General features: G+C 38.9%; 1 protein-coding gene across 10 annotated transcripts in view; it reads right to left on the bottom strand.

The window, feature by feature from the left end:
- The window catches only part of Myo5a (myosin VA), a 153006-nt gene that overhangs the window by 37846 nt on the left and 91689 nt on the right, over positions 1-23471 (bottom strand). For all 10 annotated transcript variants that reach the window (XM_031345367.1, XM_031345368.1, XM_031345372.1 and 7 more), the window contains exons 16-25: positions 22844-22941; positions 20120-20206; positions 19932-20040; positions 17061-17272; positions 16106-16262; positions 13162-13401; positions 10709-10957; positions 8104-8197; positions 4094-4242; positions 1604-1717 (exon numbers count right to left, since the gene is read on the bottom strand). In XM_031345367.1, coding sequence (XP_031201227.1) covers positions 1604-1717; positions 4094-4242; positions 8104-8197; positions 10709-10957; positions 13162-13401; positions 16106-16262; positions 17061-17272; positions 19932-20040; positions 20120-20206; positions 22844-22941 — 1509 coding nt within the window. The remainder of the gene's footprint in view (positions 1-1603; positions 1718-4093; positions 4243-8103; positions 8198-10708; positions 10958-13161; positions 13402-16105; positions 16263-17060; positions 17273-19931; positions 20041-20119; positions 20207-22843; positions 22942-23471) is intronic.

The following is a 23471-nucleotide window of genomic DNA, read 5'->3' as shown; positions in this document are numbered from 1 at the left end:
GGACAGGCAATGAGATAGTTTCTAATTTCTGTTACTGAAATACACATCCAAGAACATAAATATCTCAACATAACACTTGGCAGTCTGGTAGGCTGGGGCAACTTTTATTTCCATCAATGACAATAAGGATTCATGGGACAACAGTCACTGCTTTAACTCAAAAAAAGAAAAAAAAAGTTTCCATCTCATTTGATTGCCCAAAGGTGTCATTTCAATGTTGTTTTAAATTTTATTCTTTGGCTGTTCATAAAGTCAAAAGGTACAAGAATGGAGGTCACAGGAAAACTTGTAGTAGTTGGTTCTCTCCTTCCAGCATAGGTGGTAAGGGCTTGAACTTAGGCCATTAAGCCTGCACAGTAAGCACCTTCTCCTCTGGGCTACTGTGCTGGCCCACCAAAAGCAGCTGCAGATACTAGCATTTTAAATGATTTACAATTAAACATTCCATTTAAGTACCTTGATATCTCTTCATTTATTAGTGATGCATATGTCCTTGAAACTTTAACTTTCAAAAACTTGTAATAGAATCTTCCATTCTATAAATGAACATAGTACTTCTACTCATGATACTTAAAATGTTATTAACTAGAAATCATTCCTTTGGATTTTGAATGTGCAATTAAAAAGGAAAATTATTAAAGTAGAATGGGGTAATGTCTCAGTTATCAGTTAATGCTATATACACAATCCATTGAGTGCTAGGCTGAGAACAAAATTCTATAGAAAGGAGTATGAGAATAGAAAAGGGTAGGTCACAGAAGACAAGATTTGTCAAAGACAAAACAACTTGAGATGTAACAAATGGCAATTGCGTCGGAGTACCCAGACAATGTCCTTAGCTTTCTGGCATATCTACTTATAGCAAGTATAGAAGTCATTTGACTTCTCTGGACCACATAAGAAAGGAGGAGTATAAGACCATCTGGATAAGACGAGTTCTGGGGTCTTTCTTTCCTTCTCTTTTTAGGAAGGATTTTGTTACACAAGCCTTTACTGAGTGAGTAAAACTTTGAAATGGACTTTAAAAATAATACCAATCTCTTAACTGAAGATAATCATTAAGGTTATAGAATTTATTAATAAAATTACCACCACTGGTTTGGCAAGGATTTCAAAATTCTCCTGCCATAGCTGGTGAAGTCATGGTGGCCCTTTCCCTAGGTTTGATACAAAGGAAGCTCATAAATAAGGCAGGACTCCAATAGTTGATAGAAGCAGGGAAAAGCCATGGTTCCAAACCAACACAGAGTGGCCCTATAGATATTGCAAGGGCAATTGCAGCCAGTAGCTGAATTATCTGCAGAAACTGCTCAGGGGTACAGCCATGATGGGACTAAAGAAAATACTGCTAAGAATTTTACATTAAAATTATAATGAGGGACTAGGAATATTGCTCAGGGCAGAGCACATGCTTGCCACATATAAGGTGTTTGGTTCAATTTTAACACCAAAACAAACACATAAAACTTAGTATATGTATTGGCAAGAACATGTGTAATAAGTACATATGGATACAACTAGTTAAGAATACATAAACATTACTAGAAATGCCGCCTGTCAATAGAAGCATGAACACTGTACTTTTAGTGAGAGATAAATGTACCTCTGTTCTTGGTACAGTGTCTTCCGTTTCTGCAAATTCAGAGCTGAAGGTGTATTCAGACTCATTACTGCTGTGGGTAGAGTCTGTTCTCTTGTGTCCTGGCTTAGGCACATTCTGTAAGGTAAACAACCCAAGTACAATTGATACAGCATCCACAACATCTTCACTGCAATCTCCACTCAGTGATTTGCATTGGTGGCTAAATGCTCTAGGGTTCCATCTTGTCTTGACCAAATTCTTATAAGGGGCTGACCTTCCCAGTGAGAAAGTTGTGCCAGCAAAGCAGGAACTGTAATGTAGATCACCTGTGACTATCAGCAGAGTCCTCGGGTCTCTTTAGAACAGGTTAGCTTTGAATTTTCTATGTAGCAGAAGATGACTTTGAATTTCCGATCCTCTTGCCTCTACCTCCTGAGTATTGGGATTAAAAGCATGAGCATGAACTACTACACCCTATTTATGAGTGCTGAGAACGGAATAGAGGTCTTTGGATCCAAGCTAAGCAAGGACTCTACCAACAGTGCTTCTTCAGGCCTCTGCTTGAGTTTTTAAAGTTTGAGTTATTAAGTTACTTTGTTCAAGTAATAGTTTCAGTATCATGATAAAATAAAAATTACCAGAATATGCTGAACAACAACAGGCATAACCATCCATTACATGGTGACTGAGCATAAGGGGTTAAAAGTAAGTAGGAGTTATGTAGGTGACTATGATTTCTGTCACTTTTACACATGACAATCTGTAAATTAAGCAGAGGGAATAAGACAGTACAGGGCAGGTAAGCTAGATGCTCTCAAAATTCACCATGAATCCTGATGACAGTGATTCAGGAGATCTGGGAAATACTTTTAGGGCACATGATTACTGTATCAATCAGCATTCAGAAAACTCAGGGAATGAAAAAGTTAAGCACGGCATTCCATGATAGCCTACTGGACTCAATGCACAGGGAAGACTCAAAGAATCATTTCTTTTCAAGTGTACTTTGAGTTGTTTTCTAAGTAACCAGGAGCCATCAAAGTACCCAGTAAGATCCAAAGCTTAGTCCTAACTATAGCAGAAACACAGATTAACTGTAAATGTGGTACAATTTTCCAATAAGTAAACAAAAGCACCCCAAATAATGGAACTATGAGGAATCAGAACATTGTGGGAGAGGAACAGAATGCTAAGGAGAGCTGAGTGCGAAGGAGGAGAGGTTTGAGTGGGGCTCCAATAGCCTGGGGATGAGCCAAAGTTCTTCAGATTTATCAATCATAGTTCATAGTGGTCCTCTTCTGCTGTAAACTAGAACAGACTAGTAAGGTGCAGAACAGTCATCCAATGTGGGATTTAAATGTGCTTTTGATTTCTGTTCTATCAGTTTTCTCATCTGTGAAGCCTTGCGATCACTAGTTTTTTATGTTTTAAAGATCTCTGTCAAACAAATCCTTCTACTAACAAAATCTGAAGTAAATATTCTATCCTACAGGTACCAACTTATTCCACTTTTTACAAGATCTATTTTAGGGCATTCTGGCCACTTGCTCTACTAGGTTACTTTAAGGAACAGAAGAGCCAGAGGAATCAGCTTCCTGATAGCGAGGTGAGTAGAACAACTCTGTGTGGAAAGTGCACTGACAAGGACAGAAGAGCCTTCGGAACAGTTAACACAAATTACTCTAAACTTTCTCTCTATGGGAATTTAACTTGGAAATTATAAACTCCAGTGAAGAAAACAGTTACATAATAAAAATGTAATATAAATATACTAGATTTACACTTTTCATTCAGTGCAGAAAGCAGAGCCTTGATATGCCAACTTTATATTATCTTATAGCTCCATCTTTAAAGTATTTGACTTTAACTTATGGATAAAGAACTTATGGATAAAGTTGCATGATTTACTTTAAATAATATAACCCATGAGATGGTGGGGGGGGGAACAGAGATACACTGACTATTTGGGAACTGGGTGATAGGTTCAAGTAGCACATGGAGGCTTACTCTATGATTCTACTTACTTTTATATATGACTAGACATTCTCATTAAAATAAAAAGAAAAAGCAGAACCCATGTATCACGGACCATGCCTACAATCCAGCACTTAGGAAGTAGAAATAGAAGGCTCATGGGCTGGCAAGATGGCTCAGTGGGTAAGAGCACTGACTGCTCTTCTGAAGGTCCTGAGTTTGGATCTCAGCAACTATATGGTGGCTCACAACCACCCGTAATGAAATTTGACACCCTCTTCTGGTGTGTCTGGAGACAGCTACAGTGAATTACTCCGGAGCGAGCAAGCGGGACTGGAGTGAAGTCCTGAGTTCAATTCCCAGCAGCCACACACATGATGGCTCACAGCCATCTATACAGCTACAGTGTACTCATACACATACAAAATAAATAAAATAAAAAATAAATTAAAAAAAAAGAAGGCTCATGAGTCTAAGGCTGGTTACATAGCAAGAAAAACAAAAACAAAGCAAATAACAAAAGCGTGCTGGCCTCACCAGCATCAGGGCCATCTCTTCCTTGAGGTCATCATAGCGCTCCTCCAGGCGACTGAACTCATTTAGAAGGTTCTGGTACCTCAGCCTCTCATCATTCAGGTCAAGCTCCAGTTGTTTTGTCTCTTCCACTAACTTCCTCTCCATAGTTTCTGAAACACACAAGAGGATATTGAGGATCTGGGCCTGGTAAAACAGTGACAGGTGACATGTCAAGCCACAAAGGTGGTTAAAGAAAGCCTTTAAGAAAGAGACAGATGAGGGGGCGGGAGAGATGGCTCAGATGGTTCCTTGTGCCAGAGATGACGGCAGTTCCATTCTTACCATCTAGATTGCATCTTTTATTCAACCTAGGATGAAGTATTTGCCCAGGAATCTGTTCAATATTATAATAAAATTTATAGAACATAACAGAACAAACACAATCCTCCCTCAAAACTGGAAGGGGTCATGTATACAAAAGTGACTCCATAGAATTCCAGAATGTAAACACTGCACTGACTTCCAGTTTCTCTAGGGGAATTGACTTTTAGGCCTGTGAGAGAATTTTGTGGATGCAGGAGAGAAGGAAGCAGGACCCCAAATTAAATCTCTATGACAACCTCATCTATGGAGCTCTCCATGGACTATAGCTTTGGTCCCAGTACTTCATGCACTGATTAAACACATTCCTGTTTGTTTGTTTTCGGAGACAGTCTTGCTATGTGGACCTGCCTGACCTGGCACTGGAGCTATGCAGCCCATCCTGCTTCAGTTTCCTCAGTGCTGGGATCATGGGTGTGTACCACTACACTGAGATTACAAGAAAGTCTGGATGAACTTCCATTACATACTTTTCTAGTAAGCAATAATAAAACAAAACAGAGCAGTTAGTATTCTCTTAGGCTATTCAGATAACTAAAGCAGTGGCACATATATTTTTTATTGCAATATCCTTGTTTTAGGCTATTCATAAAATCCAATAAAATATTTTTAGTGTGTGTGCATGTGCGTGTGTGTGCATATGTCTCACAGTATACATGTGGGAGCCAGAGGACAACTTATGGGAATTGATTCTCTTCATCCATCATGTGTCTAAGGGATTGAATTTAGGTCCTTAGGCCTAGTGATGAGCCATCTTATTAACTATGATATTCATAAATTATTTTGGCCAAATAATGATTCAAAAAGCCATTGTTTAGGGGAATGATGTCTTAAGGAGCTTGGCCTCCCTGCCCAATAGTTTCTGTCTGTGTGTCCATCCCATGGCTCTGCCATATACTCTCCTAGCTCCCTGAACTCCTGTCATCCATTACTCTCCATTCCTAGCTTGAATGCTTAGGAGCTGCTCACTATGCTATTTACCTCCTGCCATCTCTCACATGCTGCTCAAGGAACCCTAACTTTTCCAGTCACCCACCTCACTCTGCCTTTTCGGCCAGGAGCTTGCTTTTGGCTGAACATAGTCTGGAGTTCAGAGATTAGCCACTAACTGCTGGTAGTAAGAAATAAAGAATCTATGTACGGGGACTTGGCAGTCAAGAGTACTGGCTCTCTTCCAAAGGACCTGCAAGAAGTCCAGCACCCACATGGTGGCTTACAAGCTGTAACTTCAGTTCTAGGGGATCCAGTACCTTCTTCTGATCTCTACAGACACTAGGCATACACAACAGTACATAGGTGTAAATGCAGACAAAACACCCATATACAGAAGTGTACAAAGAATCTCTTATAAACATCACCTATCAATAAAAAGCCAATGTCAATGAGCTGAGGCAGGAAATAGAAGGTAAAACATTGGCAGGAAGTGAGAGGATTCTGGGAAATAGAAAGTGATAAAAGAGAGATGTGAAGAGAGGTGCGAGAGACAGGTAGATAAATTCAGGGAGACACTTAGAGAGAGAAGTAAGCCAGGACTGAAGAGAGGTAACTAACCACATGGTAGACAAAGAAAAGTTTGAATGGGTTAAATAAGTTATGAGCTAGTCAGAGAATGAGCTAAAGTATATGGCATAAGCTTTTAATAATAAATTAGTCTCCAAGTCAATCATTCTGGGAGCTGGAGCTGGAAAAGGAAAACTTAGAATTTAAAAATTGTTTTTACACATAAACTTAAATTTTAAAAAATGCTCTAAGAAGAAGGTATATGTTATTACCTAGTGCCTCAACCAGTTACTTTTATAATATCAGGTTTCCTACAAATATGCTCTTTGTATTCTTATATTTCATAGGTTGGTCTCAAACTGCCCTACTTGCTTCCATTGCTCTATCATTTACCTCTCTTCTTCCAGCTCCGTGAGGCAAGGATGCAAGAGCCTTGACACTGTCTCTCCCCTGATGCTTCCCATAGTGCCTTCCTAGCGGAGGGATTCCAGAATTTGTAAATTAATGACTAAGAAAAATTTCCCAAGACACTCTATAAATTATCCTTCATTCCCACCAGTTTGTAGAAGCTATTTCAAGTCTTCCAACAAAATTTTCTAGACAAATCCATTCTTACTTCATTACTAAGATCAATTTTAAAAAACACTATATTTTCCAAAACTGTTTTCATCATTCTGGATCCTTCCCTGACAGGCTACATCTGAGAAGCCTTCTTTCCATAGTTCAGTGACTATTTTCTTTTGTCCCTTTTAATATATTTTCCTGGCTTTTCGTCTTAGTTAAGTATTAATTTCAGGATTTCTTCTTCCTCTCTATCCCCTTTAGTCGTAGGGAAAGTACAGAAAGCTCTGATTATCACGGTCTTGAGGGAAACCTTTTGGCTCATTCCTTACCACCTCTCTAAGCTTTACTCTGGATTACTTTCAGAATGCCTCCACCTGCCACTGTGATAAAACACTGAGTAAAGGGTTTTCTTTACCTTATAGGTTACAATCCATTTTTGAGGCAAATCAGGGTAGGAGCTCAAGCAGGAACTCAGAAGTAGCAACTGAAGCAGAAACCATATTGCTTACTGGCTTGCTTATAGGCTCACATTCAGCTACCTTTATTTATACAGCCCACGTCTACCTGCCTAGGGATGGTAACACCCACAGTGGGCTGGGCCCTCCTACAGCAATTAGCAATTAAGAGAGTGCTCCACAAGAGACATGTCCACAGGCTAACCTGAGGGGTTCCTTTTATTTATGAGCATTTTAATCAACCCCATAATCAAAGAATAAATGTACATATTTACTTAGTCCTTTATTTTAAAAATTAGTTTTCGCTTTTAGTTTGGTAACAAAGAGAGCTGAACACAGTAGGATGACACTAATTGTTTTAGTAAGATATAAATAAGTGAGACCCAGGACAGTGTATGTTCTCACTCATTAAAGATGCTTTAATCTGATAGAAGAAAATATGGAAAAAATGATCACCAGGGACTAGAGAAGCCGGGGCAGGGAGCTGGGGGGCGGGGGAGAGAAGAAACTGGAGAGAAGTTAGATAAAGATCCCAAAGTACCGCTGAGTAGAAGAGTGGGAAGGATCACGACAAGTAGAAATGACAGATTTTGAGGCAATGAAAATGTTAATTATTTTGATTTGATCATTATACATACTACATATATACCAAATTATTGTATGTTCTTAAAAATATTTACAATTATGTCAGTTTGAAAATGTATAAAAAGCCAGGTCTGGAGGCGTATCTGGAAGGCGAGGCAGGAAGGCTTCAAGTCCAAAGCCAGTGTGGACTAAAGAAGCAAACGGACAGATGTATGTTTGCAAGTGCATATGTAAAAGAACGATAAACATAAATAAACTAGCTCAGGAATTCTTATTAAATCAACAGAATCCTATAAATTAAAAACATACATATAAAGCAAAGTCTTAAAATATTACTGAATGTAATTTCATATTGGCACACAAAGACCAGAGATCGAGTTTGTAAGTTCACTAATTTTATTACAATATTTGGGACTCTTGCTTATAAATGTAAAGATGATAGCCAAAACTTTTAAATTTTATTTTAGCTCTAAGCAATGCTGTAACTGATAACATACTTAGGTTTGGAGTTTGCTGTATGCTAGGTTGAGACCACACAAACCTTACCTGTCATCTCCTTAGCCTGCTCCACAATGAGGTGATTCAGAGTCTCCTTTTCCTGCTTCAGCAAAGTGTTTTCTTCCTTCAAGTTGGACACCAGCTATGAAATGAAACACCAAGCTGAGTCGGCTGCAGCAGACCAAGATGTGCCATACAACAGTCACTGACTCTGTGCCTCATGACCTCACCTACGTATGTCTTGTCACCTGTCACACTTGTCTCAAATTTACTCTCTTCAGAGAAACTTCATGAAAACCACCTCCAATAAAGGCCTTTTCTCTGGGCTGTTGCAAGAGTCTGCATTTGTCTCTTATGTCCTTATGAATGCCTTGTTTTTTGTCTTCTCCAGTAGACTAGACACTACTTGAAGGACAAGGACAGTGATGCTGCTTGTTTGACTTGGTACTGTGAACACTTAGCATCTGGCTAGCATCTAGTACACATCTGTTCTCAAAGCCATGCTCTATTTTAATTTCTATTGTTCTGACAGAACACTCTGACCAAAGGCAACTTGGGGAGGAAAGGGTTTATTTCATCTTACACGTCACAATCCATTAATAGAGGAAGCCACGGCAAGATTTTGAAGAAGTAGTCATGGAGTTAAGCTTGCTTCTATGCTCACGTTCAGCTATCTTTCTTATGTAGCCCAGGTCCACATGCCTAGGGATGCTACCAATCACAGTGGCCTAGGCCTTCCTGATGTCAACTAGCAATTGGGAAAACACCTCACAGACATGCTTAAGGAAACTGATAAACGCAATTCTTTGAGACTTAGATTAGCCATCAAACACCTTTTCACTGTATCACCAGAACACTGCAATTCAAATGCACAGATTAAAGAGATAAGGGACATGTGACTTTCAAAATAATGTTTATGTGTATGTGTGAGTGCATGCCTCATGTGTGGGTGTATCCATAGCCAGAAAAGAGTGCTGAACCCCCTAAAACTGGAATGTAGTCTGGGAACTAAACTCTTGTCCTCTAAAAGGGCAAGAGACATACTTAATAGCTAAGGCATCTATCCAAGCCCATGAATTCTTTTAAAAATATAATCATTTTTATTTATTTTGAGAATTTCACGTATTTGTACATTGAATTTTTACCAAATCCACACTGTGCTACTCTTCTTGGATTCCATCCCTAACAACTCTCTTTCAACTTCATGTTCTTTCTTTTTTATAAATATGGGTGTGGGGCCAAGTCACTGCACTGTGCTCAACCTACCAGGGGCCTCATCCAGAAGAAAACTAATTCTCCCTTTCCCAACAGGCATCAACTGCCAATAGCTCCTGAGCTATGGGTAGAGTCTTGTGAACCCCTCTGCCACCTATGCTGTTATGTTGACTGGCTAATCTTGTGTAGGTAGCTGCTGGGTTTTCATGAGTTCATGAGTAATGTAATATCCTGAAGACACTGTTTCTGGGTAGTTTTGCCTGGCCTGTGGCTCTTTTTTTTTTTTTTTTTTTTTTTTTTTTTTTTTTTTCTTGGTTTTTTGAGACAGAGTTTCTCTGTGTAGTCCTGGCTGTCCTGGAACTCACTCTGTAGACCAGGCTGGCCTCGAACTCAGAAATCCACCTGCCTCTGCCTCCCAAGTGCTGGGATTAAAGGCGTGCGCCAGCGCTGCCCGGCATGGCCTGTGGCTCTTATAATCTTTCCACTGAAGGCTTTCTGATACCTCCATTTTTATGATTTAAGAGATATTTTTCCATGTGATACCTTCTAAGGATTTCATAAGAATGGATCCTTTTTTAAATTTGAAGTTTAAATATGTACTGACTTTAGAACAATACTGATGTATTTATTTCCATATAACTGTATGCTTAAGAAATGAAGGAAATTGCCTTTAATCCCAGCACCTGAGAGGCAGAGGCAGTAGGTCTCTATGAGTTTGAGACTGGCTTGGTTTATACAGTAAATCAAGTGCATCTAGGGCTACATAGTAACACCATGTCTCAAAAGAATTAAGTTAGAAGATATATTATGTATATGTATGTATGTATATGTGTATGTATGTGTACATGTATATGTATATTGAAGAAATGTGTCACTGTGTAGGCAGGCTTTGAGGACTCCTAGTGCTCAAGCTCTGCCCAGTACTGAAGAGAGACCCTTCTGCTGGCTGTCCTCTGGAAGCCAGTCTCTTCCTGGCTGCCTCTGGATGAAGATGTAGAACTCCCAGCTCTTCTAGCACCATGTCTGCTTGGATGCTGCCATGCTTCCCACCACCATGATAATGGACTAAACTTTTGAAACTGTAAGCCAGCCCCAATTAAAAGCTTTCTTTCTTAAGAGCTACCTTGGTCATGGTGTCTCTTCACAGCAATAAAATCCTAACTAAGACACAGACTAAGACAGTACATAAGATATTAATTTCATTGGTGAAACATTACTTTGTTTCTGTTCTTACTAGAGTTAATGTTCTACCCCCAAGACTACAGCCTACTTACTGATCATGGGACAGAGGTATCTGGGAAACATTGGTGGAAACAGTAAGCCCAATAAAATTTGCAATATGTCTTTGATTAAAGTGAATATAGACTCACATGGACTAGGTCAGCATTACTTTGTTGCACGGGGCGATGGGGATAAGAATATTTTGCTTATATCTTACTTGCTCAGTTTCTTGTTTGTATTTATCTGCTCGTTCTTCAATGGACTTTTTCTCTGATCGAGTTTGTTCCAGGTCTTTTCGGAGTTTTGCAATTTCTTCCTGCAGACTAAGGACCCGCCCAGTGGCAACCTTAGCTTCCTCTTCGCTTAGCTGAAGACGTTCTACATCATTTCGCAGTTTTTCAGTCTCAGAGTTGTATACTCCTTCCAGATTGGTCAGTTTCTCCATGAGGCATTTGTAGTCTTTATTCTTTAAATATAAATATTAGTAAAAATAAGTAAATATTAATAATATGAATGACCAAATGTATGCAGTGAGGAAACCATTAGATGTAGACTAATTAAACTTTTCTAGGTTTTTCCTTCTGTTTTACTTTGGAGAATGGGTCTTACTATTTAGTCCAACTGTTCTGGAACTTATCATGGAACCCAAAAGCCTCTAATTCATGATCCTCAAATTATAGGTGTGTACCAACAAGTCCACTATGAATTCTTTTTTCAAGACATGGTCTCACTATGCACCCCTGGCTAGCCTGGAACTCACTATGTAGACCAGGCTGGCCTGAAACTCATAAAAATCCACCTGCCTCTGTCTCTGCCTCTGTCTCTACCTCAGCCTGAGGTGCTTGGATTAAGGTTATGCCATGATATTCTAGCTATAAATTCTTATGACATCATCATAGCATCAAGATGGCCAAATTTGCTGTACTAAAATGATCATAATATAACCTTGTATTAAAAACAACATTGAGCTGGGTGTGGTGGCACACTCCTTTAATCCTAGCACTTGGGAGGCAGAGGCAGGTGGATCTTTGTGAGTTCAAGGCCAGCCTGGTTTAAATCATGAAACCCTGGCTTGAAACAAACAAAATAAATAAACAAACAAATGACAACAAAACAACCACATTGAACATCAGAACCAGGACAGAATGGCAACACATTTCCTTAGTGTAAGAGGTAAGGTTATGGGCATTTGTTCCTAACCTGCTTGTCACTTTCCATAATCTAACCAATGGCTTCTTCATTATACAATAAAGAACAGCACAGAGCAATTAATTGTTTTATATAATATGCAACAAAGATTTGACTTTCTCATAATTAAGGAGTTTTGCAGTAAATTCTCAAGTTCTTTATTATTTTGTAAAGATTTATTTATTTATGTACTTTATGTATGTGGGTGTTTTGTTTATATGTACATCTGCACACCAGTAGAGGGCATCAGATCCCATTTGAGTACAGTTTTAGATGATTGTGAAGCACCTAGAGGGTGCTGAAAGATGAAATCAGAGGACTCTGGAATGCTCTTAATCACTTAGCCTTCCCTTCAGTCCCAGAATTTCCTAATTTTTAATCTAGAAGTAAGGGGGAGGGGCTAGAGAGACGGCTCACTGATTAAGGGCACTGGCTGGTCTTACAAAAATTTTGCTTCATTTCCCAGCAATTCCACTACATGGTGATGCACAGCCATCTGTAACTCCATTTTCAGAGAATCTGACCTTTTTTTGGTTCCCACAGGCACCAGGCACACACATCGTACACAGACATACACGCAGGCAAAATACCAAGACACATAAAATGAAAATAAATAAATGTTAATTAAAAGATAAGGAAATGGATAGATGCTTTTTGAGAATACATTAGAGTAATATCAAAGCCATGCACTAAGCCTGGGTATGATAGCATACACGGTAATCTCAGCTACTTGATGAACAGACAGAAAGACTGAAGCCTCAAGGCCAGCCTGTGCCGTTCACTGAGCGCCTCAACATAGTCTCACACTGTAATCCAGGGCACCTTTAATTTGAGGCAGTTCTCCACTCTCAGCCTCCTCTATACCTAGAATACAGGCTTAAGCAACTACATTTATCTTAAGGCCTGAGATTTTAGCTCAGTGATAGTATCTATCTACCACAGGTCAGAACTTGGGGCTAACACAAAAATAAGCCCATGTACTAGATAGAAGATGAATAAGAGTGGTAAGACAGACCCGAAGTGGACTAGTTCCTCACAAGTCTCAAATTTCTCATTGCATTCAGAGAATCCACGAATTCTATTTCATTGTGGCCCTTCTCCCCTTGCTCTCCTTATTTCTCATGTACACATTCTTAGTTACCATTATAGCATTTGCATGTGCCAAAATACTATTTAGTAACTATTGCTAAGCAATAGAATTTCCTCTCTGCAAACAGACTGTGGGCTTCTCAGACACATGGACATCTTCCTGCTTCTCTTGCCACTGCTGCCAAACAATTGTTGGAGAGTGTGCACATACAGATAAGTGGTGAAGGAGGTCTGTGAAGTATAAATTACCATGTGACTCAAGATCAGACAGGTGTGGTGTAGGCTGTGTTAAAAAAAAAGATCCTGTCTGTTCCTAAGACTCATGCACATAACTAAGAACCCAATGGGTTTCTTCAGATGTGCTCTAGTTTCAGGGCTCCCTAAAAAACACACCTGCTCATCCACTTTGCGCTGCAGCTGCATAATCTTGTTTTCCATGCCAATATGGAGCTTCTTGTAGCGTTCCACAGAGCGAGCCTCAATTTTGAGTTTCTTCAGCTCACGCTTGGCCATCATCCGCCGGAAGCAGCACTGAAGGTAGATGATGGCTTTCATGGTCCTCTTATAATGTGTTCGAGCCAGCCAGCCACGGACACGTTTCTGAATGATGACTGCTTTGTGTTCACGGAGTATCTGCAGAAAAAGGAAGGTAACCTGAGACTCTAGACTAGACTCAAAGTTCAAGTCTATATGCCTATGTGTGTCAAACTGAGAATCCATACTTAGAGGAAAAAAATTAAATCATCAGTGTTCTTATATGGATTATACATCTCAGAAATATAAAGGCACATCATTCATTTATGTATGTGTGTGTATGTGTATATATATACATATATATGTATATATAAGCATATCTATATCTATATATATCAATATATTCCTTTCCAAATTCCAAATTAACTTTCAATATCCACTTTTCTAATTACATTTTATTGCATGCACGCACACACACACACACACACACACACACACACACACGACTACAAACAAAACAAAATTGGAAACAGTCTAAACAAAAAAATACCAGGTAGCAAAAATGAAAAAGTTCTATGAGGAACACACACACACACACACACACACACACACACACACAAAGCATCAGTTTCCTTATTGTTATATGATATCTGCTGGTAGGTCTTTTAAAACTAAGAACCAGGTATGAACTATGAACTATGTTTATTACACTGAGAGATTGTCCCACTACACTGAGTTGCTGAGCATTAGACTGGCACATGAGGTCATGGGGACAGCCAGCCAGCTGAGAGGCTGACCCCTGACACAGTGAAAGGTTATTAATAAATGACTTACTGAACCCACTCTTGAACACAGAAGGTGACATTTTTGTTGTTGTTGTTTGAGATAGGGTTTCTCTAGGTAACCCTGGTTGTCCTGGAACTCACTATGTAGACCAGGCTGGCCTCAAACCCACAGAGGTTCAACTGCCTCTATCTATAGAGTGCTGGGATTAAAGGTGAGTGCCACCTCCTCAGTCTAAAGTTGATGTACTTGTCTGCCACATTTGAGGTGTATCGTTCTAGTAGGATTTCCTATTGCTGTTGTTTCTAATGCAGCAGGAATCTGTTATGGATACCAAGGTAAAGGAATAGTGAGCTTAAAAGAGAAAGCTAGAAAGCCAAAAGATCCTGGACAGATGTCATACAGACCCTAAGAGAACACAAATGCCAGCCCAGGCTATATACCCAGCAAAACTCTCAATTACCATAGATGGAGAAACCAAAGTATTCCATGACAAAACCAAATTTACACAATATATTTCCACAAATCCAGCCCTTCAAAGGTTAATAAATGGAAAACTTCAACACAAGAAGGGAAACTACATCCTAGAAAAAGCAAAAAAGTAATTTTCTAACAAAATTAAAAGAAGATAGCCACATGAACAGATTTCCAACTCTAACAACAAAAATAACAGGAAGCAACAATTACCTTTCCTTAATATCTATTAATATCAATGGACTCAATTCACCAATAAAAAGACATAGGCTATCAGACTGGGTATGTAAATAGGACCCAACATTTTGTTGCATACAGGAAACCCACCTGAGTGACAAAGACAGACACTACCTCAGAATAAAAGGATGGAAAAGAATTTTCCAAGCCAATGGTCCCAAGAAAAAAGCTGGAGTAGCCATTCTAAAACGAATAAAATCAACTGAAGCGTGAATCCCCAGAACCCACATAAAATCCCAAGCATAGACTCTTATCTCCATAACCCCAGAACTGAGAGGTGGTGACAAGTTGATCTTGCGAGTTTGCTGGCTGACCAGCCTGGCCAAGACAATGAGCCTTAGGTTCAGTGAAAGAGTCTGTCTCAAGGTAATAAGGAAGACACTGGAGTCCTGCTCTGGTCTCTAAATATGTATGCACAACTTGCATACACACATGCACACACACACATACACACACTGAATCAAAGACACACCACATTCTAGTCAATATAATTTTAACTATACAAATATTATAGTTATTTCCTCTTCACCATGATAAATTCTTCTAAGCTCTTCTCCTTAGGTTGATCTTCTATCATATATTTAACCTATCTGTGTAGCTTACTTCTCTGTATCTATCTGAATAATAGGCCCCAATGGCATAATGTCCTAATCCCTAGAACTTGTAGATGTGATTTTATTTGGAAAAAGGGATTTCATGACTAGGTTAAAGATCTTGAGATGGGGATATTATCCTGGATTATAAAGGTGGGATGGAAATACCACCATAATTTTTAAAATATATCTTTAAAAAAATAATTATTTTGTGGGGGAACATAAGTGTGAGCTGACTGTCTCCTCCCATGATGTAGGTTCTAGGGATCTAACCAGCCCCATGATTATTTTTGACATAATGATGATATAAAGACATAGATGATATAAAATAGAGCAGAGATAGGAGCAATGAGGCCACAGGTACAGGATTGTAGGCCACCACTGGGAGGAATGATTAATGCATTCTGTTTTGGACTTTTGGGGAATGTGGTACTGTTGATATCCTGATTATAGCCCAGTGGTTCTGGACTTTTGGCTTCTAGAAGGCTGAGAAAATAAGTACTGTTGATTTTAACAACTAAGTTTGTGATTTTCATTTCACATTCACTTATTCAATTTTACAAGTTGTACAGACTAATGGAAATGGGAGGTATATTTTCTTTTGTATTGTCTTGTTAACATATATATCTGATTACTTAATACTAGCATACAATTTCATTGTTGGTTGTTTTTACATGGCTTCTTTGCCCACAGCAGTCTGGATGGCACTTGGTACAGATGGAGACTATGATTACTGTTACTGGAATGCATGAACAACCTTGAAAACAGTGTCTTACCTTGCGATACCTATTTCTTGCCAAGTAGCCTCTCAAGTAAGACTGAAGAACAACCGTGGCAGCTCGTCTAATCTTGTACCTCCTGCGGACCACATACATGCGCCAGTACTTTTGAATGGTGGTTGCTGCCTTGGTTCTGCGCAGAAACTTAGCATAGCTGCCCAAAGACAAGAGTGGTGCACTATCAGTCATCGCAACTGCAAACTATCAATGTCAGAGTCTTAGGTGTGCTGAGCAGAGTCTCACTGATGGAATTCTAATATTCACCACGAAGAAGCATTTATACTCACTTATGTGTGTTCATAATGTGAAGTACAGCTTCTGAAGTATTTTCTCACTGAGGTTTCCCTAGTTTTGAAAAGCAGTATGCCCCATATTGCCACAGTATGCCATATTGCCATATGAAGAGGAAGTTCATAAAGCTTTACTCTTTCTAGGACAGGATTGTTTTTCCATCCTATGCCCCCTTCCCACAGCAAACTGATACATTCTGTATTCCAAAGTTACTTTACTAGTCATCTCAGATCACTGTTCAAGTATCATCTTTTCCCGAATTCGAGCTGCTCTTGGTGTTATGTTCTTTACCATTAATTCACTTCAACATGTACCTCTAAATTAAAACTGTCTGTATATATATTTCAGTATCTTACACTGAAATATAATTCTTTGCTAGAACTTTTCTCAGCTAATTGTTCCTCAGTAGAGTCAAGATTACCTGTCTCATATTTGTGGTTACAATTTCTTCAAGTTCTATGTTAAAGTAAAAGATGTACAAATTCTAAGGACCAAAGTTGGCAGCAATTTAAATCTTTATTATTGTAACTCTATGTAAGATTTTATTCCTTTAAATTTCCTTGTAAGTTAATTTGCTAAGCTTTGAAACTAATAATGAGTGAGCCTCTATCTTCTCTTCAGACCTGTCCTAGAATGGCCATGAGGCCATAAGGAGACCTACCATCGAGCCTGATAGCCCCGCACGTATCGCTGCACTGTGATGGCTGCCCTCTGCATGCACAAGTATCTCTTCCTTAGCAGCCACCCACGAATGGTCTTCTGAATCCGGATGCAGGCAGCCCTCAGTTTGTCAGCCCTCAATTTTTCTAGATAGGCCACTTGACCAGCACGAAAAAAGATCTTTGTCTTACCAAACTGGTATTTATCCTTGTCCTATTTTAGGGGAAAAATATAAGGAGAAATAATGACCTTATAAAAGAAATTAAAGATGGAAAAATATAGAAGTAGAATCAGTAAAAAGATGAATCTATCATCTAAAACCTGAGCTACATTTCAATAAACTAATGGAGCCAGATTGTTGATCCTTTATAAGTTGTGTAAATAGAAAGGATTTTAAAGAAAATGGTAGCCTAAGAGTTATTTTCCAGAATTGTTCTACCTGGAATTATTATCTGAGGCCCAAAACTGGTTGTGGATTCTACGCAGCTACTATTTGCTTGTTTGGATTTTAAACATCTCAAGGAAATGGAGATGTTGACACTCCCTCTGACTGACCCGCTGTAAGATTACATCAGGCTGTACAATCCATGAGCAGCTGAAGAAACAAAAACACCAGTATGAAGAATAAGGCAGGAAGAACAACAGACAAAATAAAAAGTTAAAAACAAAACAAAAACAAGTCAATAACCAATCCTTCCAAATTCCTGTGTTCATATTAAGGATATGCTTCTACATCTTTATCATTTTACCTCAACAGTATCTAAAAATAGATACAACCTCATAAATGTACTTAAAATCTTCTACAAATTGTAGAAGATTTACAAGATTTTAGAAGACTGTAGATTTCTTTCATAAAAACCACAATTACGTATATGGCACTGACTTTGTAAGCAGAGCTATAGAGTAGATGGAGATGTGCATGTGACTGGGGTGATTTACCTCAGGTGCAAGTGTGCAAGTCATTGCCCAAATTCATATCAAAACAAGAGTGGGATTTACATATATTAATCACTAATGTGTCTGAAATTCTAAGCAATAAAATAGAGAAACTCAGTTTTTGCAGTAAGCACATATATATCCTTTTAAACATGAGGCTAAAAAAATTAGAAACTATAACATAGATTTGAAAAATCTAAAATGATTTAATAACTTTACACAGGAACCCTAGCTAGGTCCCTTTCTACTGTGGGTCTCAGCTACTACACCTCTGCCTGCACTGGGTCCAGGCCTGGCATGGTCTGGGTGAGGAGGCAGCTGAATGGTTATCTCAGCGTCTGCTTCTTATTCCCACCTGAACCCAAGTTAGAAAGGAATGAGGCTTAACTGAAAAAACAAAACCAAAAACTAAAACAAAAACCACACTAAATCTTAATAATCATTACTAAAATGGGATCCTTAGTTCTCTCAAAGGGGGAAAAACATTATCAAAGAAGAATTACATTTAATCAGTAGCTAGTAATTATGAGTAAGTACTTCATAATGAGGTACAAGGAAAATAATTTTTAAGCAACCATTTCATGAATCTCAAATTCATAGACTCAGATTAGAGATTTTTCTATGTGTACTGTATAGGCCCAGGGAACTGTTAGAAATGCAAATGATAATGGGATTTAGCTCAGTGGTACAATATTTGCCTAGCATATGCAAAGCCCTGGGTTCTATCTACAGAATAGAAAAAAAAAAGTATAGGGAAGAGGTTGTTAAATTATTGGGCCCATCCCAGACCAACAAAGTTTATTTTGTTGTGACTAGTATCTGAGGAGTCCAAAAGGAGATGCTGGATCCCTTGGAACTTGAAGGATGGTTATGATATGCCACATGGATGCTGGGAACCAAACCTAGGTCCTCTGCAAGCACAGCAAGTGTTTTTAACTGCAGCTCTCTCTAACTCTAAAAATCTATTTGATTATGTGTATGTGTCTATATGAGTATATGAATATATGTGGTGCCCACATAAATCAGAAGAAGGCATTGGATCACCTGGAGCTGGAGTGGCAATTGTAAGCCACCCACTGTGGGTGCTGGGAATCGAACTCAAGTCCTCTGCAAGCAAGAACTCTAAAATGTTTCTCCAGCTACATTAGCAAATTCTGTATTTTCTACTTCTTTATAGCTTAGTTCCATTTTTATCCAGACTTACCCATTCTTCAATGCCTGACTCAAATCTCACACCTCATGAAATTATTCTTCCTCCTCATAATGGATATGGTTTTGGTTTCCTTTGATTTCTCCTGCTTCCTCTGCATTGTATTTGGTCATGTTTATTATGTTTAAGATTTTCAGTTATATGTATGCATGTGTGTGTCTTTGCAAGGATATTGATGTGAAAGTGTAAGTGGCCAAGAAGGTCAGATGTGTTGGCTCCTTTGGAAGCCAGAGTTACAGGTGGTTGTTGGCCACCATTACATGGGTCCTGGAAAGTGAACTCAAGTCCTCTTGAGTTAAGTCTATGCTCTTCTACTGAGCCATTTCTCCAGTCCTTACTCAATATGTGATGTAGACATAATCTAAATGTTCATCTTTGAAATGCATTAATTGTCCTTAAAAATGAAAATGGACTTACCCCTTTAATTATATCTGGTGTTTTCCATAACTAAGTACTAAAAACACTTTTGTTGACAGTGATCAAACTATCTAAAGGACTGTACCTCAAGTTCAAGTCCAGCCTTTACAACAGCTTTCCGGTGCTGGCTATCAGCATCCAATTCCTTCTATCATACTAAACGTAGAGGATGACCTATGTCAGATGTTTCCCTACTTAACTACCTGTTAAGTAATTCGGGTTATACTGTTTAATACAGAAGTTTGCAGGGCCTTTCTGCTTAGAATGACAACACCTTTCCAGAAACAGTTAAGTGAAAACCATTCTCACCAATATCAGTTTCTCTAATACATTCTTGCACGTTTGCTTTCTATCTCCCAGCACATCTTTTTGCTTCATTAGGACCCGGTACCGGCTGAAAAACTCTTGGTAAGTCCACCTAGAAAAGAATCGCAGATGAGCTTAGTATTTGAGAACTGCTCCCAGAAGGTTTAGCTGCACTGGAAGCCTGGGCTCACCGTGAGGGAAACCCTGCTGCGCTGATGCGGATGGTCTCCAGGACACCACATGCTCTTAGCTGCTGCACTGCCCTCTTCTCATCAAATCTGCATGAAGAAACAAAAACTATTAGGTCACAAAAGACCCAGACCATCAAAGGGTTAAGTTATTTTGTCAATAGCCAAGTAGATAAACTAGAAAACAAAGCACTCAAAAGCTGGAACAGTGATCAAAATGGAAAATACCATGAAACAGCAGCGAAGAGCTAGTTAGCAGTAAAGATGAAGAGCTGGGGATAGCTCCTCCAGTGGACACACCAGTCTCACCAGAAAGTCCACTAAACATAAAATAGTCAAGCCAGGCTTGCCCCTCACTGTGCCCATCCTGTAATGAGTGTGTAATTATGGCTTCGCCTGACTGAAATGCTCAGGTGTCATCAGCTGAGCACACAGACCTCCCCTAGGATAAAGATCAATGAACCTGAAAGGACAAATTAAACATGTCCCATTCAGTTATTTTTAAAAAATACTTTGTTGTTCTATTAGCTACTTACTGTGCACATATGAAGTATTGTAGTATTCAAAGCAATGAAAAATATTTATTTTATATTACATTTCATGTTCATTTCATCATGAAGACTGTGGTTTGTATGAGAATGACCCCCATATGCTCATATATTTGAATGCTTGGTCCCCAGTTAATAGAAATGCTTAGGAAGGATTAGGAGGTGTAGCCTTGTTGGAGTTTCAACTAGGGTTTCAAAAGCCTCGGCCATTCCCAGTTAGCTTTCCCTGTTTCTTTCTGCATCATATTTGTTCATCAGAATGTGAGTTCTCAGCACTGGTGCAGCATCATGCCAGTTTGTCTCATGCCATGTTCCCTGCTGTGATGGTCCTGGATTCTAATCCTCTGTAACCGTGAGCCCCAAATTAGTTTCTTTTATAAGTTTGTTATGTCAAACAGAAAATGAACTAAGACACTAGAAAGAAAAAAGGGCATGTTAATGTTAAAATTGACATCAAAGAAGCATCAGAATGTTCTTCTAGCTAGGTGACTACTCCTGTTGATAGTAAGCTCTGAGCACCTATCCAAGTCCATTCCTATACTGTCTTCTCAGGTCTTGGATTGCTGATAAGTAGGAGACTAATACAAGTTCACAGTCCAGGTGGCAACTTCTTCCTGCTCCCACTTCCTCCAAGGAAGAGGATCTAGAGATGATGAGGAATATGGCAATCTTTCAGAACTAACCTGAAACCTAAGGCAGAAAATGCACAGGAGGACCAGCAAGACCACACTCACTCATACACTGTAGAGTAGAAGCTGCAAACTTGAGTATATATATGGCTAGTCTACTTTTTGTCTACTTATTTATTTATATTTTATTATGTATAAATGGATGTTTGCCTGCATGTACATCTACACAATGCTTGAGTGACTGGTGCTTAGAGACCAGAAGAAGTGTCAAATGACCTGAAACTAGAGTAACAGATGACTGTGAGCTGTCATTAGGGTGCGGGGAAATAAACCCAGGCGCCACAAAAGAGCAGACAGTGCTTTTAAGTGCTAAGTCATCTCTATAGCCTTATGCCTGGTCTTTTAAAAATATATTTAAAAATTCTTATTTGGCACATGGTATCTGTGGTTACTTATAGGGTAAAATGTGGTATTTCAATTTATATGCATAATGATCAAATCATATGCTTGATCTTTGGACCCACAAATCCCTCTAGAATCATGTTATCTTAAGGATATACAGAAATATTTGGTAAAACATATTTGTTAAAAATTGTTGTTATGGGACATAGGAAGGGTTTGAGAAAGGGCAGCTGGGAGGGACTGAAGGAAGGAAAGGGATGTAATTGTAATTTAACTGAAGCATATTTTAACTGTTGTAACAACCTAAATAATTTATCCATAGTGGATGATTAAATAGACTGTGGACTATCTATACCATAAGATACTCTGTAGCCATTCAATCAACAATGTAGGTCTTTAAATACTAATCTAGGAACTGTCCACAGTCAATGATGTTAAAAGCATAAATGAAGTAGCAATTATAGCATGTCACCTCACCTTGTTACTGTCTGTCTATCTGTCACTCTTTCATACACACACACACATACACACACACACACACACACACACACACACGAGAGAGAGAGAGAGAGAGAGAGAGAGAGAAATAGAGAGAGAAAGAGAGAGAGAGAGAGAGAGAAAGAGAGAGAGAGAGAGAAAATGCTAACTAGTCCAGCACCTATGCCAATTCACACTGCTTATCTCCTAGCATTTAGCTCCTGAAATCCGTCCCAACAACATACATTGATTACTTTTAAACTTAGAGAAATATTTATATTTTGAAATCACCACCAGAGATTCATTTTCACCTCTGACTTAGTATCTGAAGGAGAATGAGATTTTGATAAACATTCTCTGGCTTCAACAGATAAAAAGTACCAGGTAAGCCTTGGCTAGAGAAACCTTAGCTCAGCCAGCTCTGCTTTTAACTGATGTCCAAATTAACAAAAGGCCAGAAAGATCTCCAACAGAGATGGAGTCAAAACAGAAAATCAGAACCAAAGATATGCCATTGGCCTCAAATTTTCAAATCCTTAGAAAGCCAACTGCTAATTTGTTTTCATGTTGTCAAAGGGAAACAAAAGCTAGAAATTTTGAGAAGTAGACTTCCTCTACAAGACATGAAGATCTTCCCCAAAAGTTTTTCTCCTTATTTCACTTTGACTTACGTGAATGGAAACTTGAAATCATTAGGCTTAATACAGCGTACATAGTGAGGAGTAGTGGCGTTAAGGGTTTCCATAAGCAGGTGAAGGGAGTTTCGAAACTGCATGAAAAGGGTTTAAAAAAATTAGTTTTGTTAGAGATCAAAGACAATTTAAAATTCTTCTTTAACATATTGAAGATGACATAACTTTAAAGTCATCTTCACAGGGGAGTGGTAAAAACAAGAATTCTAGGGGTTTCATTTACATTTGCCTAAATTCCACATGTTCATTCTGTTGAATATGCATGTACTCTTCTCTCTGTTGCTTCTTATTGCAAGTTCCATTATACATGACTTATAATTTTGTTGCTAGGGCCACTTAATTATTAAGGTATGAACTCTTGCTACACAATACTAAAAAAGCTGCAGATTTCTCAGTATTGTATAAACAATAAGCAGATAACAGGCTGAAGGAACCATCATTGAGGACATGGGTCAAGACAAGAGGCTGTGGATCCACATAAGGCCCCGTTCCCGTCTGGCACAAGGCCTCAAGGAATAATGCACTATGCTGACTAGCGTACGGCTCCCTTCCAAAGCCACACCCATGTTCAGGCACTAAGCTTGTGTGGAATGTTTCCCATTCCCCA

The sequence above is a fragment of the Mastomys coucha genome, unplaced genomic scaffold, assembly GCF_008632895.1.
Source record: "Mastomys coucha isolate ucsf_1 unplaced genomic scaffold, UCSF_Mcou_1 pScaffold23, whole genome shotgun sequence".
Taxonomy (NCBI): domain Eukaryota; kingdom Metazoa; phylum Chordata; class Mammalia; order Rodentia; family Muridae; genus Mastomys; species Mastomys coucha.
Note: the sequence above shows the minus strand (reverse complement) of the source record. Positions and strands in the feature narration are given on the sequence as shown.